Raw genomic sequence first — 15040 nt, forward strand, 5'->3', positions numbered from 1 at the left:
CAACGACTATAAATAGGAGAAGCCATGTACCGAATCTGCAATATTCTTTTTTATCAATTGACTAGGTAAGTAGGGCTGCTGGCTTTTGCATTTAATATTATCTTCAATGTAGATTTAACACTCTGAAATGATGTATATCCACCATCTGCATGAGGAATAAAGATATTGGGTAGCTGTGATTTGGACATCCGAAGTGAATGCAAGTTAATGCATCCACCTAACGAGTACACTCTTCATAAACACCTTCCACCCCTCTCATTATCTAAATGCCAAATTAAAATGGAGTCTCAACCAAACCCCTCTCATGGAGCTCTCGTCCCCGACTCTGCACCGCCTACGGCTCCTCCATACTTTATGAAAAGTTTCTCGGAGTTGACTGACATGGAATCAATTGTAAGTACTTCTCTTTTTATTTTTCAGGGGCAGCCATAATTTAAATTTAAAATTAGAGATGTCAATGGCTCACAATTTCTTGTAATTGCTTCTAGCGGCTGCCCCCGGGATGGGTTCGCGAATATGGTCACGACGTCCCGCATGATTGCTACCTTACTATGCCTAACGATAATCGTTGGCCAGTCCTTATGCTTAACATATCAAGTGGTTGTCACTTCCGCACGGGTTGGAGTCAATTTGTTGAAGGGAATCGCATTGAACATTTGGATTCGCTCACATTCATTCATGAAGGTGGTGGCGAATTCCGCGTGCTCCGGTGTAAATACTTAACTGGATGTCCGTCGAGAGTTGACTATGACGGTGAGTCCTTATTGCATTCACATTAAAATCAATCTAAGCTTGTAGCCCATACTGAAAATAGGAGATCTGATTTGTCTTATAATTGAAACCGTTGACCACTACAGCCAACTTACAATGGGAGCGTGGCTGTGATTTGGAGCCAGATGTGGATAGCTCGGATGATTATTCATCATCTGATACGGATACGGAAGACGAGACCGAAAAACGATTATGAGATCGATGACCCAGGTGAACCTTGTATTTCCTGGAAAGCCTCTCGGGCACCAACTGCATCTGCCCCGTTGGCTCTGCCCCGTTGGCCCTGTCTTTACCAAACACAACCTTCCAATCATCGTAGTATGGCCATGACCTGTTGCGCAAGAAGCGCAAACTAGGATCGCCCTATATATAAAACATGTGTTACATTTTGGTTGATGCTATTCATTAAAATATGGAACTGTGTATATAAACAGAGTCAGCGATTATAAGTAACTCATACAGACCTTCAAGATCTCTTGCCATTCAGCATCTTCGCAGTCAATTTTGAAATCACCTTTGAGATTAAATCTTATACCACTCTTACTCAGTACCTGTGATAATGCACCGTAAAACTTCTTCCAAGTATGCATCTTTGATTGGATATGTGGGTTCACCCTCAAGTCGGTTTGTGGAAATCGACGGCGCAATGATTCCTCTATCTTGCCCAGGTAGCCATTTCTGAAACCGTTGTCAGCCTTCCAGCCCCGAGTCACCAAGTCTTTCAATGTTTCAAGCATGATCGTCTCTTCTTCAGGGCTCCAAGATCTCCTCGTGCGATCCGACCTCTGAGACGGACGTGATTCACCAACACTTTGGGCTGCATTCACAGGATATAAGAAGTTGATTATTTGAAGGCTTGCTTTGCAATTACATTCAATTTGGAGGGCAGTTTACTGAAAAGGATCATTGTACACTACCTAATCCAGAGGTAGACCTTGTCGGTTCAAACACACGGCGATGATTGTGAGCCATCTTTACTGCACGCACAAAAACGTAAACAACCATACCAACACCAACAAAAAATAAATGCATCAATAAATTCATAAAATGGGCCATCTTTCCTGCACAATCAAAAAACTGCAGCCAACTAACGAAAATGAAACAAACAAAAAAAAGGCACCCGATAATCGCGTTACATGTTGTGCAAACTACGCATACAGATATTTTCCGAATTAATTAAATACGAGGCATAACACTTGTTAAATATAAGAACAAATCAGAGCAAGGGTTCAGTAGAAAATGACCTTCAATGAGCTTCGATTTTGGAGTGTGGAATGGCGTCTTGTACACACCACCATTTAATAGGTTTATAAAAATTGTGAATGGCGCGAAACGAAAAGCCACGCCAAATTTACGCGGGATATGAAAGTTTCACAGGGCTTTTGGAATTACGTGAATAATTTGAGGATATTTTAGTCAATTAAACATGCAAACCTAGTGGTAATCCGTGTGCACAAAACACAGGTTATAGTTTGGGCCTTTAACCCAAAAGCACCAAACGTGGGACATGTTTGTGAGTAAGCCCGCCCATTCCACCTAAACAGTACACCTTGTAATCCCAACCCATACTAACCTGTCCACGTTACAAAACGGGTCCTTAAATCAAACAAAAACTGGCATTTTACAATCTCAACCTCGAAACCTCTTTCTCCTTTTGAACCGGCATATCATGTTCCTCCTTGGGCCCAATCGTGGCGTTCCTTTTTCTCACCATAACATAATTAAATAAGTGCTGCAAGGTTTTGGTTCTTCACATAATATTGAAAAACATGAATAGAACTTGACAAACATGCATTAGATAATGAATTATTCAGTCCAATAAAAATATATGCATTTCTCATTTTCGTCCGTCCTATAATTAAAAATACAGGCTTTTTCATTTATGGAAAGTTATCCCAATTTATTACTCTTATACATCAAGTGATTTATAATTTATATCATCATCAAAACACTAATAATGTGGATTTCACTATCCACTAACACTACTTTAACTACCCTTCTCCTCCTTTCTCTCTCTTACTTTACCAATTTTGTCTTAATTCTCGTGTCATATCATATGTCCATATTTTTATGGGATGAAAGGGGTAGTATGCAACATCTGAATATAAGACATGCAAATATTGCCAAACTACCATAATGTGCACATAATCGAACTTAATATGCCAAAAATCACGACTTATTGTATAGAATTTCACAAACATGCAGTACATAATTCATTAATATGCAATAACTGAATGTAAGACATGCAAATATTCCCAAAACGAAAATAGAGTGCACATAATCCAACTAAATATTAACAAAAAAAAGAAAAAAAAAAGAGCGCACTAACTTCATAATGCATTAGTATGCAATAACTAAATGTAAGTTATGCAAATATTCTAAAACAAACATAAACATAACATATTCGAAGATAATATGCAAAATTTCAAACAAAATAGAATATCAAACCTCACTAACATGCAGAACTTAAAGTATGAGAGCGTATCCAATGGGAGAGGTAAATGAAGAGGTAAAGTCATATAACTACCATATTTACCTTTTCTCCATGAAAAATCATTCTCCAAAGGGAGAGGTATTTGAGAAGGTATTATACATTTTTCCATTTTGATGAGGCATCTTTACCTCTCCATCAATGGAGAGGTTAAATCATATAACCACCATATTTGCCTTCTTTTTATGGCATATCATTCTCCAAGGGGGAAGGTATTTGAGAACTTTATGTTTTTTTAATGCATTTTGTACTATTATTTTATTTTTTTAAAATGATATACCTTTCTATATACCTTTTTTCTTTGGAATGTATTACATTTTGAAAGGATATATTTCACTTTTTGAGAGAGAAGGTAAATAGATGATATACCTTTTCTATATACCTTCCTTCCTCGAAGATGCTCTTAGTAGGAGTAAATAGTAAGCCATAACTGAATGCAATAAATGCAAATATTCCAAAACGAACATAAAGAGTAGATAATTGAAAACATTACAGAATTTCACAAACATGCTGTACATATGCATGTATGCAACAAATTAATGTAAGACATGCAAATATTCCAAAATCCAAATCGAACACAAAACTAACATAATCGATCACTATATAAGAGCATCTCCGATAGCGGCTAACCCACCGGCTAGCCGATTCGCATCGTTAGCTGGTCGGCTAGCCGAACCATTGGAATCAGCCAGCGCAAATTCGGCGAGAGAATAGGCGAGCACACGCCGATTTGCGAGCGCTGGCCGATGCGCTCGCCGCCATTGTGGCGTGCTGATCGGCGAGCGATCGGCCAGAGCTATTTTTTATTTAATTTTTTTTTAAAATTGTTGGAACACTATATATACGCGATTTTAGTTTCATTTTCATTTGCACCACTTGTTTTAACGAGTATTCTCTCTCTCTACATTTCTGTACAAGAGCAACATCGAGCGATGAGTAACGCGGGTGGTAGCAGTGGTGGTAGTGGTGGGGATGCTGAGGAGTACGAACGGCGGATGAACGAGGCTATGGAGGCCTACATGAACCGCGAGATAGAGCGGTACATGCAAAGGGTCGAACAGCAGGCGGTACCTCGCCCTCGACCCGTTGTCCACCGCCGAGTAGTGATTGATCGGGATCACGTAGCTGCACATCAGCGGCTATATGACGACTACTTCGCTCCGGACCCGTGGTTTCCCGCAAACATGTTCAGGCGGCGTTTTAGAATGCGCAGGGAGTTGTTTATGCGTATCGTTGACGCTTTGGAGCATCGATATCTGTATTTCCGCTGCAGGCACGATGCGGCTGGCAGACCCGGCCACACCCCTATTCAAAAGTGCACGGTGGCAACCAGGCAGTTGGCCTACGGAGACGCGGCAGACATGTGGGATGAGTACCTCCACATCGGTGAGTCGACGGCTCTGGAATGTCTGAAGTTTTTTTGTCAGGGCGTGATTCAAATTTTCGGTGATCAATACCTTCGAAGCCCTACCCCCCAAGATTGTCAGGATCTGATGCAGATGCACGGGGAGCAACATGGGTTCCCCAGGATGTTAGGCAGCATAGATTGTATGCATTGGGAGTGGAAGAACTGTCCAACTGCCTGAAAGGGGGCCTACACGACAGGGCATCGGTCCAGCCGTCTCATTTGTGGCCAACGTCAACCGGCATAATATGGGCTACTACTTGGCGGATGGGATATACCCTAGGTGGCCTGTCTTTGTGAAGACGATCAGGCACGCGGCGGATGACAGGAAGGCCTACTTTGCGGAACGGCAGGAGTCGGCGCGCAAGGACGTGGAGCGCGCATTTGGTGTGCTCCAGTCTCGATGTGCGGCAATTAAGGGTCCAACGCGTTTGTGGGATGTCAAATGCATTGCTGATATAATGTACGTCTGCATTATCATGCATAACATGATCGTCGAAGACGAAGGCGTACAACTGACTAGTTGGGCCAATGACGATACTGATGCAGCCGGTCCAAACCACGGCGTGATCACCCCCAACGTACGAAGGGGGGTACCTCACGATGAAGCCAGCCGTCTCCAGGTACATGCCGACATGCGTCAAGTTGATGCTCATATTCAACTCCAAAAGGATATAATTGAAGAGTTGTGGGCACGGATGACTGCACGGCGATAGTTTTTTTCTTTATTATGTAATTTTTTTTTAAATGAATGTATTTTTTTATATGAAATTAATGAATTTTCCCGTATATGTCTCGTAAATTTAATTCCGTAATTTATCGTAAATTTAATTTTGTAAATGTAGTTGTTTTTGAATTATTTTTATTGCGGCTAGCCTGTGGCTGGCCTTAGGCTAGCATATTTGATTAAAATGATGATGTGGCAGGTGGATTTTTAGCGCTGATGACGTGGCTGGCCTATAGCTGGCCTAAAGCCATTGTGGATAATGCCAAACCTTCATAACAAACCAAACCAAACAAATTCCAAAATATACACGCTCTAAATTCGATCCTAGACTTGGACTTTTATACATAATCGATCGATATATTTACTATATTCGTTCAAAAAAAAATAGACTAATTTTATCATTTACGGCGGTCCACCAAAATTAAGTCAGTTCTAAAAATAGGAAGTTTTAAACATTAACTACTAATAATATGGACCCTGTAGTATAATACTAATTCCACAACATTTTTCTACACTCTCTCTTATTTTATCAATTACATATTAAAATCTGTGTCATCTATAATTTGTATACGTGTGGAGTAAGGTAGTACTGTATATAGCATTCCAAATTCTTTTAAGAGTAAAGGTCAAAATAGGTCCTGACCATTTTACGTTTTTGGTCCTGAACATACGAAAATTTGATCATTTTGGTCCTGGACTAACTGTTCCGTTAAAAACTTAACGGTCAACAGGTTTAGTCCCGATTTTGACCAAATTAAACTTTAATTCTAATTTTTTACTGCCTAACTATTTTAGTAAATTTTCATTTAAAATTAGAAATAAATAATTGTTTAGGGTTGCCTTTTTCTTTAGAGAGAGAAACAGCTCGAGCTCAAAGGAATCTCGGAAAAGATGGGGCAAATCGTGAAGAAGAAGAAGAAGAACAAAGGTAGACCCCCCAAGGCAAATCCCGCCGCGGAGCGCGACCTGCGCCGGAGCCACTGCCGCCGCAGCATCAAGTACGTCTTCGACCTCGACGACGATGACCAGTGCCGGAGGGAGAAGAAGCTCGACCTCCTGCTCAACCTCCAGTAGTCAACTGATCGGCGCGCCTCCTGCTCCTCCTCCTTCGACGGCGCCGGAAAACCCTCGAAGAAGCGCAAAATCGACCAGGAAATGGACGAGGACGCGAATGAGGAAGAAAATTATAACGATGAAGACGAAGAAGAGGTGATTAATGATTATCAGTTTATAATTGTTTCGATTGGAAGTGGAAATATTGGCGGAAAAGCAATTGGGGATTCAATTGAGGCAGACTGAATTGGAGTGGAGTAGGGGTGTGCATTCGGGTTTCGGTTCGGTTTTTCGCCCAAACCGAACCGAACCCGAAAAACCGAATTTAGGTTAAAATTGAAACCGAACCGAACCGAAAAATCGAAAACCGAACTTAAAAAACCGAACTAAACCGAAAAAACCGAAATTTCAAAACAAAACCGAAAAACCGAAAAAAATAGTATATTTTAATATATCTAATTTATTTTAATAGAATATAAATATATATAATATAAAATTAATATAATATATATAATATTTATTATATAAAAATATATTAGAAGAATATATGTTATATATATGATATAATATACTAAATTAATAGGATAAAAATATATAATAATATATTTAAAATATAATTCGGTTTTTCGGTTTTTTTTTCCGCCCAAACCGAACCGAATCGAAAAACCGAAATTTTTGTATTTTTAAAACCGAACCGAACCGAAAAATCGATAAAACCGAACCGAATTTCAAAATTTTGGTTTGGTTCGGTTCGGATATTCGGTTTTCGGTTATTTTGCTCACCCCTAGAGTGGAGTGGAGTCATTTATTTATTAATTAGGAGTAAACGCAATGCTTAAGATGAAATAAAATTCCTAAATTATTATTTTATTTCTAATTTTAAATGAATACTTAATAATTAGTGAATTAGTTAGGGAGTACAAAATCAGAATTAAAAGTCTAATTTGGTCAAAATCGGGATTAAACCCGTTGACCGTTAAGTTTTTAATGGAACAATTAGTCCAGGACCAAAATGATCAAATTCTCATATATTCAGGAGCAAAAAATCCAAAAGATAATATTTAGGACCAAAAACATAAAATAACCATATATTCAGGACCAATTTTGGCCTATACTCCTTCTTTTAATTCACATTTATGTAAAAACAATATTAGGATTGTACCTTTCACCAACATATTTTGTCGCTTAGTACATATCACTAATAGTTTTTATTCACTTTTTATATAAAACAATTTTTAAAAATCCAAACATATCAATAGTACATTTATTTCCAGAAAGAGGAAGTATTACTTTTTCTATTTGATCAATCCATTAATATAAGTCCGTAGTATATCTCTCTCTCATTAAATGCTAGTGTACCAATTTATGATAATAACACTTGGACCAATATTTCTACTAGTATTTTTATTTAACTACTTTTGTACTACAGTCATTATCAAAGGAGGGGTCAATTCTGATTTGTAGCGCCAAAACGTAATATTGGCAGATCCTTAGTAGAGCATCAGGATTCAGGCGCAGGTAGGCATATCAGACCATCATTCCTCCAATAACCACACAACGCGTGTATGTATAATGTGAAGTCTGTCACACAATACAACATATCCACTTTCCATCAAGCAAAACGTAGGTTGAGCTAATAAAGACTGCCGTTTCGTTCAATCAACATTTTTCCCTTCTACAATCTCAATCGGCGGTGATTCTAGAGCTTATTTGTGTTTCTACTACGTTTCACTCTATTCTCTGCGTAATCTTCACTATACATGAGGTAGCTTTTCCTGTTTAGGAGCACTGTCGAAATCCAAACTCAACTTCACCAACTGTGGTGAATGTCTATAAATTATTACTACTATTATCCTTCAAATTTCGGCGTTTGATTTTCTCTTGTCAATAATTTTCCTTTCATATTTGCTATTTGAGCATTTCTACTCCACTTTAAAAATCTATTTATTGTGTTTTTGAAGCGGGGATCATATTTTATTTGGATGCAGGTTTCGAGTTCGTTCAGGTTTTCTTTCCAGAACTACCTAGGTCTCTACAATTTCCTTTTGTTTGTGTTAATATTTTTTCATCATTTGCCAACAAGATATTGTGTTTCCTTGGTTGTTGATATTGCACTCGGAGGATAAACTTCATGCTCTCTTTCTCTCTGTTTCCAGCTTGTTGAGGCAGCATAAAGTTCTTATGCTTACTGTTTTCTTCTTCTTTAGTTGATATATCAAACTAATCTGGTTATTCTTATATAGTCTATGCTGATCTGCTGCTACTGCCTTTAGACGGAAAGGCCTGAACAAGCTTCATCATCTCTGTGGTGAGTTTAGGTTATAGCTTGGTCAGTAGGCCACTAAAACTCTACCTGCAACACCATTTTAACCATCAAATATCCTGGATTATTATCATGTTTCTATGCTTTGGATACACTGTAGATCATTTCTTATTTACTCGAGTACTTTCAGATAAGGTATTTAATTACTCTGTATTCTTAGCAGAAGTCATGGTTATTCACCTTATATCCATCAAGATCAAGTGAAATAATGGGTTGATATTACGGTATAGATAAAGTAGTACTATTATGGTTAGAAAACAATGCACAGATGGTAATATTTCTCTACATGTCCCTTTGAACAGAGTTGGGGATACTATTGATTGATCTATGGGAATGGAAAGGGAAACTGCGAATGCTATCAAAAATTGTGACACGAGAAACTGTAAAAGTACAGAGAAGGAAGGAATGAATGCTGTCCAGATTTCAAAAGACAGGAAGCTAAATGGTCGAAGCTATAGAGGGTGGCTGAAATCACTGGTCAAACAAAAAGGATCAGGTTTGGTTAAGTTTACCTTTTTTCATGTCTATACACTGCAGCAAGAATTAATTGTGATCAAGAAGTTATCATGAAAACTCTGCTAAATTATGCACTTTTTGGTATAACTAATCTTAACTTAAGGCCATTCAAGTACTATGACCAGTTAAATTATGGTATGTGGCATGTTTTTTATTTGTCCACCTAACTTGCAAAGTTTCTAAAGAAATAATAGGGTTTATTAAATTTCTGAAGTTCATTTTATACAATTGAGTGTCTTTACTGCATGTCAACAGAGTCAGACTTTCATTTTTGTAGAGTGGCTTTTTTCTGATTATGCAGTTATATGTTTCTTCTGAATTATATAACTCTTATCTGACAGACCCTTCAATTGAGAAAGAGGGTTTTCTGCCTCAAACTCATGTTAATGCTACTGGACCAAAAGATTCCAGTGACAATGAACCAACCAATACTAATGGCTCACTGTCACTTTCACCGAAAAGGTACCAGTTATTTTCTCAAAAATATAAAATCTTTTGTCTAAGATGCTATTCAATCATTGAATTTACAGACTCCAAATGCTCCAAAATGAATTTTGAACATCATTTAATTTTATAAAAATTTAATGACCTGAAAGAAGGGACATACATAAAGTTGACGAGACATCCAATCTAGAATAACAAAAAAACAGGACTCTGGTTACATGAGTCCATCTTTTGATTAACTGATATTTCAGATACAAACTGGGTTTTGTATATTAAAAAAAAAAGTGTCTGAGCTCTAAGTTCTTATTAAAAAAAAAATGTGTCGCAGTACTAAGTAAGATAACATATCATGGATTTGGTTTCCTTGTAAATGTAAAAGATGGCAAACAAATCGAATAAGATTGTTGTATTAGTGCAACTGCGAGAACTATTTCATGCTAAGAATATAAATGAGAAACTCTGACATCTCACCCATCATTTAAACCTTTTCTCCTCTCTTTTGTTTTCCTTTGCCTAGAGGATAACTGAATGTTTTAAGCGAATGACATGTTTCTTGGTAGGACGGATTTTCAACTAAGGCGGATAAGTAATTCCGGTCCTGCCAAAAAAAGTTATAGTCCAGAACTTGCTGCTCAAACTGAGGTAAGTTTCTGCTATTTCAAGTTACAGTAACTGTTCTGTCTTATCAGCATCACAGTTTGGGCACTTTACAGTGAAGATAGGGCTTGTTCTATTATCCTATTACTTTTGTCAATCTTGAACCCTTTTTTTCTATGTTTCATCTAACACATTTGAGATTAGTAATGTCACTATTTACTCTCTTGGACGGAATCTTTCACTGAGATATTTTTGATGCACAAAACATATATTAACTGAATTTTATTCATTGTAATTTCTTTTGTTGCTATCTTTTCATATTTGTTGACAATTATGTATAGACTATTCTGTTTCTCAGTGACCAAAATATCATTAAAAGAGTATGTATGTCCAAACTTTAAAGTTGCTTTAGTGAAAATAGCCTGGCTGCTTGGTTGTAAAGCCTGTTCAAGGTCACTCTGAAATGGGAGACAATTTAGGTCTTTCGAATGGAGTCTCCTAAAGTATATTTTTGTTTGACAAACTTATTTAGTTTTACCAAGAAATTTGGAGAGTCTGTAACTAGATCTTCTGTGTTTATTGCATGAGTTGCTGTTTTTGCTAACACTTTATCACACAGTTTCATATAAATTTCTTTACTGTCTTGCTATTGTGAATGACTGAATGATACCGGGAACTTTGAAAAATTCGTTAACGGGATATTTTGTGTTAGAAAGACATGCTATGTGCTTAGCAACATCTATTTCTCCTGACATACTGCATGCATTTACATGAACACTAGATGCATATTAATGTACTAGTATGTGCTTAAAACTATTTTGAGATATTTAAAACTTTATTGACTTTTTGATACTTTTCCACGGCATAGATCATCTAGCTGATTGAAAAGATCTATTGTATGATCTTCGAGTGTTCAACTGAATGTTTTGAATCACAGTTCTTTCATATGTTTTACAGAGTACAAGGATGTGGTTCTACAATATTGAAAGAAGCTCAAAACTTATATAATTAACCCTTTTTTTGGTGGGGGAAGTTACTTATGGTTTCCTGTGCTTTCTCGTATCTATATATTTCAGTTCTTTGGATTTTATATTCATCTTATTCTATTCCAAGGGTTTACCATTGACATTATAATGATAAAGTTGCAGAAAATAGAGAACAACGTTTTAGAGAGTCGGGGCAATGGGGATGAGTCTAAACTGCAGGAGAAAGTTGTGCATCCTTATGAAGAAGAGAACAAATCTACCACAACTGAATTTATTGAGTACTGGGTTCCTGTGAGGCTATCCAACATACAGACAGAGCAGTATTGTGGCTCTCTGTTTTCAAATTCAACTCTTTTGTGCTCTTCTAATAAGTGTGATAACCTAAAAGTCCTTCAGGAGATACTTGTCACAACCAAAAATGTAAGCATCTTCATTGGAATTTGAGGCTCCAGGTTCAGATTCAAACAACTTTTATAGTTATTGGCTTTAGAATTGATACTCAAATGCTGATTTTTATGTTCTACTTTTTGTATGTACTCATTGTTGTCTGATTATTTTAAACTATTCCTGACGTTGTAATATGACAAACACTCTGTTCCAGTGCTGTGATCACCCTTATCTTGTGGATCAGTCTTTGCATACCTCTCTGATACAAGGTATTCCGCAAGCTGAGCTATGGGACGCACAAATTAAATTGAGTAGCAAATTGTATCTCCTGTATAAGGCCCTAATGGAGATTAACAAGCGAGGATTAAGAGTACTTATCCTCTATCAGGTACTTTGATCAATCTCATATTTCTGATTCCTGGCCAACTAAAAGCATTTTTTATATTTGGATTCTTGAGTTGTTCCACTATGGACTACTAAGTTATCGGTCTTTGAATTATATTGCTTCTCTTATATGTTTCTCAGAACATTTGATGTAGACGGTAGACCTATATAATCTTATGAGGGGTTTTACATACAAATATAAATTTGTCTCTTGAAACAGTCAATTGAAGGTTCTGGACCAATCACTATAGGAGATATGTTGGATGATGTTATTCATGAAAAGTTTGGTGGGGATTCATTTGTACGTATTGATGGAAATATAGGTCGGTCGAAAAGACGGGAAGTTCTTGACACTTTCAATGAAAAAGATGGTGGGAAATTCGTCTTCTTGATGGAAACTCGTGCCTGTGTTCCAAGCATTAAACTTAAATCCATAGACTCTGTTATTTTCTTCAATAGTGATTGGGACCCAATGAATGACTTGAAGGCTCTACAGAAGATCAATCTGGAGTCCCAATTTAAGCAGGTGAATGTGTTCCGATTATATTCAGCATATACTGTAGAGGAAAAGGCATTGATTATGGCTCCAGTTGGCGATGTGCGCCATATAAGCCGGCCTGCATGCCACAAGTTGCTAACCTGGGGTGCCTACTATTCATTTGAAAAGCTTCAAGACTTCCATGCAGTCAGAGATACTACAAATGATTCTTATGGAAACTCGTTTGTGGAAGATGTTTTCCACGAGCTGTCAAACCTATTGCCTAACAATGACAAGAGTAATGTTGATGTCAAGAGCTCAACAATTTTGAAAGTACAGCAGATTGGAGGTGTTTACCCCACCGATATATCTTTGTTAGGTGAATCAGGGTATCCTCGCATGGACAACTTTTCAGTGATTGAGGAGATGTTAACCAAAGAACCACCCAACATTTTCTGGATAAATATACTTGAAGGGAGGACGCCTAGCTGGAAATACTTTTCTTATAAATCACCTAGGACTAGGAAATGTGTTCAATTGCTTGATTATTCACCCGAGGAATGTGGTGGACCTACCAAGAAATGCAGGACAACGCCCGGAACAATTGCTTGCCGAACTTCAGGTTTTGCCAATATCCTTTGTATCTTATTATGGATGTGCCTCTTTCTTTCTGATGTTTCTCTTTCCTGTTTATGCTAACATTATTTAGTGAGGGAAAGAAAAATTCTAACATCATGACCAACTCACAAGGTGATGCAGCTTCTCCAAGAAGCACACAGACTCCAATACTGGATAAGCCATCATTAACCAAGCTTCTGTCTCTGGTAATAATTTTGCATTGGATTTTCATCTTTTATCTTTACAAGGTTTTAGTTAGACTTGTCAAGTGGGCTGAGTGGCACGACCTAGCTTGGCCTAAGCCTGGTATTAGCTAGCATAGGACCGGTCTGGCAGAAAAACGAAACGGGCTCACCGGTTTAAACAAGCTCCAATTAGGTCTTATCTGAACCAGCCAGGGGCTCAAGCCCGTTAGAAACCCAGTATGGGCCCAGACAAGGCCAACTACTACTAATTGTAGCATTTTGATTCTTTTTATCCTAATTTTATTTATTTCTACTCAAACTGACTGTGCTTGGGCCAGACTGTATATTTTGTTGGAGCAATCTTCAGTTACTTTTTTCTTCTTAAAATTACATTTCATTGGAGTGCCCTTGTGTCATTTGAGTTTCTGACTTGTCTCGTTGCTCTACTTTTGCAGTTGCCTTGTGTTGATCCTGATCAAAGTGATCACCAACTGGAATCAGAATCTTTTTTGCAACATTGTGCAGGAGCTCCCACGCAAAGAGCTCCAAATACGAATGAAACTGTAAGAGCACGAGAAACCTGCCCAGGAACTCATATTGAGGTACTTCAATCTGTCTGTAATGCTCTACAGACGGAGTTGGAAAAACTAGAGAAATGCAAAACTGAATCTTCAAAACAGCACAAAGATATGGTTTGTCATCCTAACTCCACATTTTCAGCCAAATCACACGTATTAGCTTGTTTAACTCACATAACAGTTGGGCCTCCAATGATCAACCTGCAGAAACGGCAATCGAGATTGGCATACGAGAGAGAGGTTGATGAGATACGCAAGAAGTATGAGGCAAAACTTCAAACTGCTGAGGTGGCTTTTCTGGAGGAGAAAAAAGCTATTGACAGTAGATACGACAAAATATTCGTCAATAAGGCATTTGTCGAGGCATTGATGCAGACGGATAACAAAAGTGCACCTCACACGCAAGTTTGTAAGTTATGTTTAGCATTAGAAAATTTACTTGCTTACAATTGATAATCGTATATCCTCCTTGTCCCAGTGGCAACAAAGTTTTCAGTGGAGCAGGCACATCGACTCATTTTTGATAGGCCTCAATCAAGAGCTGAACATAGGTCAGCAACATCCAGCTGCTCAGATCTCCACGATCATCAAGCGAGTGGTCTGATCAGGACGCCTGCGCCACACTTGAGGCTTTCTCCGGCTTGTATGGTTCCCACACTACCGTCTGAGCCCCCAAGGATAACCTTTTCGCCAGTTAGCCTTGAGCAGGTGACATTCCCCTTACTGCCGTAAAAGAAACCTTTCTGAGACGCCAACAAAACTGAAAAGGAGATCCACACGTGTACATACATAGCCTCTCTTTTTTTGCTTTAAGTTGGGAGAGAAAAAACCAATATATTTTTGCATGAAACACCAATTTGTTGGTATTTGATGAACTAAATATGATATCCAACATATTTTTGTCAATTTCCTCTTTCAAATTATTCTGACAAAAAAATGATATTGCTTAGTATATATTATTGTTAGAATAAAATAGACGTCTTATAAGATATGAAGAACTGTCTCAATAAACTACTTTTTGCGTTAAAAAAAATATTCCCTCCATTCTGTTAAAAGAGATCAATTTCTTTTGTGCACGAGATTTAACAAAATGATAT

The 15040-nt window shown here is 37.8% G+C and overlaps 2 protein-coding genes across 5 annotated transcripts; both read left to right on the forward strand.

Annotated features, from left to right (window-relative positions):
- The first annotated feature begins 279 nt into the window (after positions 1-279).
- Positions 280-1177, forward strand: LOC148933494 (uncharacterized). Its single transcript, XM_089060340.1, has 3 exons — positions 280-393; positions 489-753; positions 858-1177. The coding sequence occupies exons 1-3, from the start codon at positions 280-282 to the stop codon at positions 965-967; spliced, it is 489 nt and encodes a 162-aa protein (XP_088916466.1). The 3' UTR covers positions 968-1177.
- Positions 1178-8044: 6867 nt separating this feature from the next.
- LOC125224252 (helicase protein MOM1-like) lies at positions 8045-14849 on the forward strand. 4 transcript variants are annotated; one of them, XM_048127620.2, is made up of 14 exons: positions 8045-8212; positions 8436-8475; positions 8691-8755; positions 8934-8994; positions 9073-9266; positions 9628-9748; positions 10291-10372; positions 11470-11733; positions 11915-12088; positions 12305-13184; positions 13313-13386; positions 13821-14057; positions 14151-14352; positions 14422-14849. In XM_048127620.2, exons 5-14 carry the CDS (start codon positions 9098-9100, stop codon positions 14673-14675), a joined length of 2457 nt encoding a protein of 818 aa, XP_047983577.1. In that variant the 5' UTR covers positions 8045-8212; positions 8436-8475; positions 8691-8755; positions 8934-8994; positions 9073-9097; the 3' UTR covers positions 14676-14849. The 4 variants fall into 4 exon arrangements, with proteins under 4 accessions (XP_047983577.1, XP_047983576.1, XP_047983579.1 ...); XM_048127619.2 differs by lacking the exon at positions 8934-8994; XM_048127622.2 differs by lacking the exon at positions 8934-8994 and having other exon boundaries at positions 13322-13386.
- Positions 14850-15040: the final 191 nt, after the last annotated feature.

This window comes from Salvia hispanica, chromosome 1, assembly GCF_029641045.1.
Source record: "Salvia hispanica isolate PSC_SH4W2 chromosome 1, Shi_PSC_v1, whole genome shotgun sequence".
NCBI lineage: Eukaryota > Viridiplantae > Streptophyta > Magnoliopsida > Lamiales > Lamiaceae > Salvia > Salvia hispanica.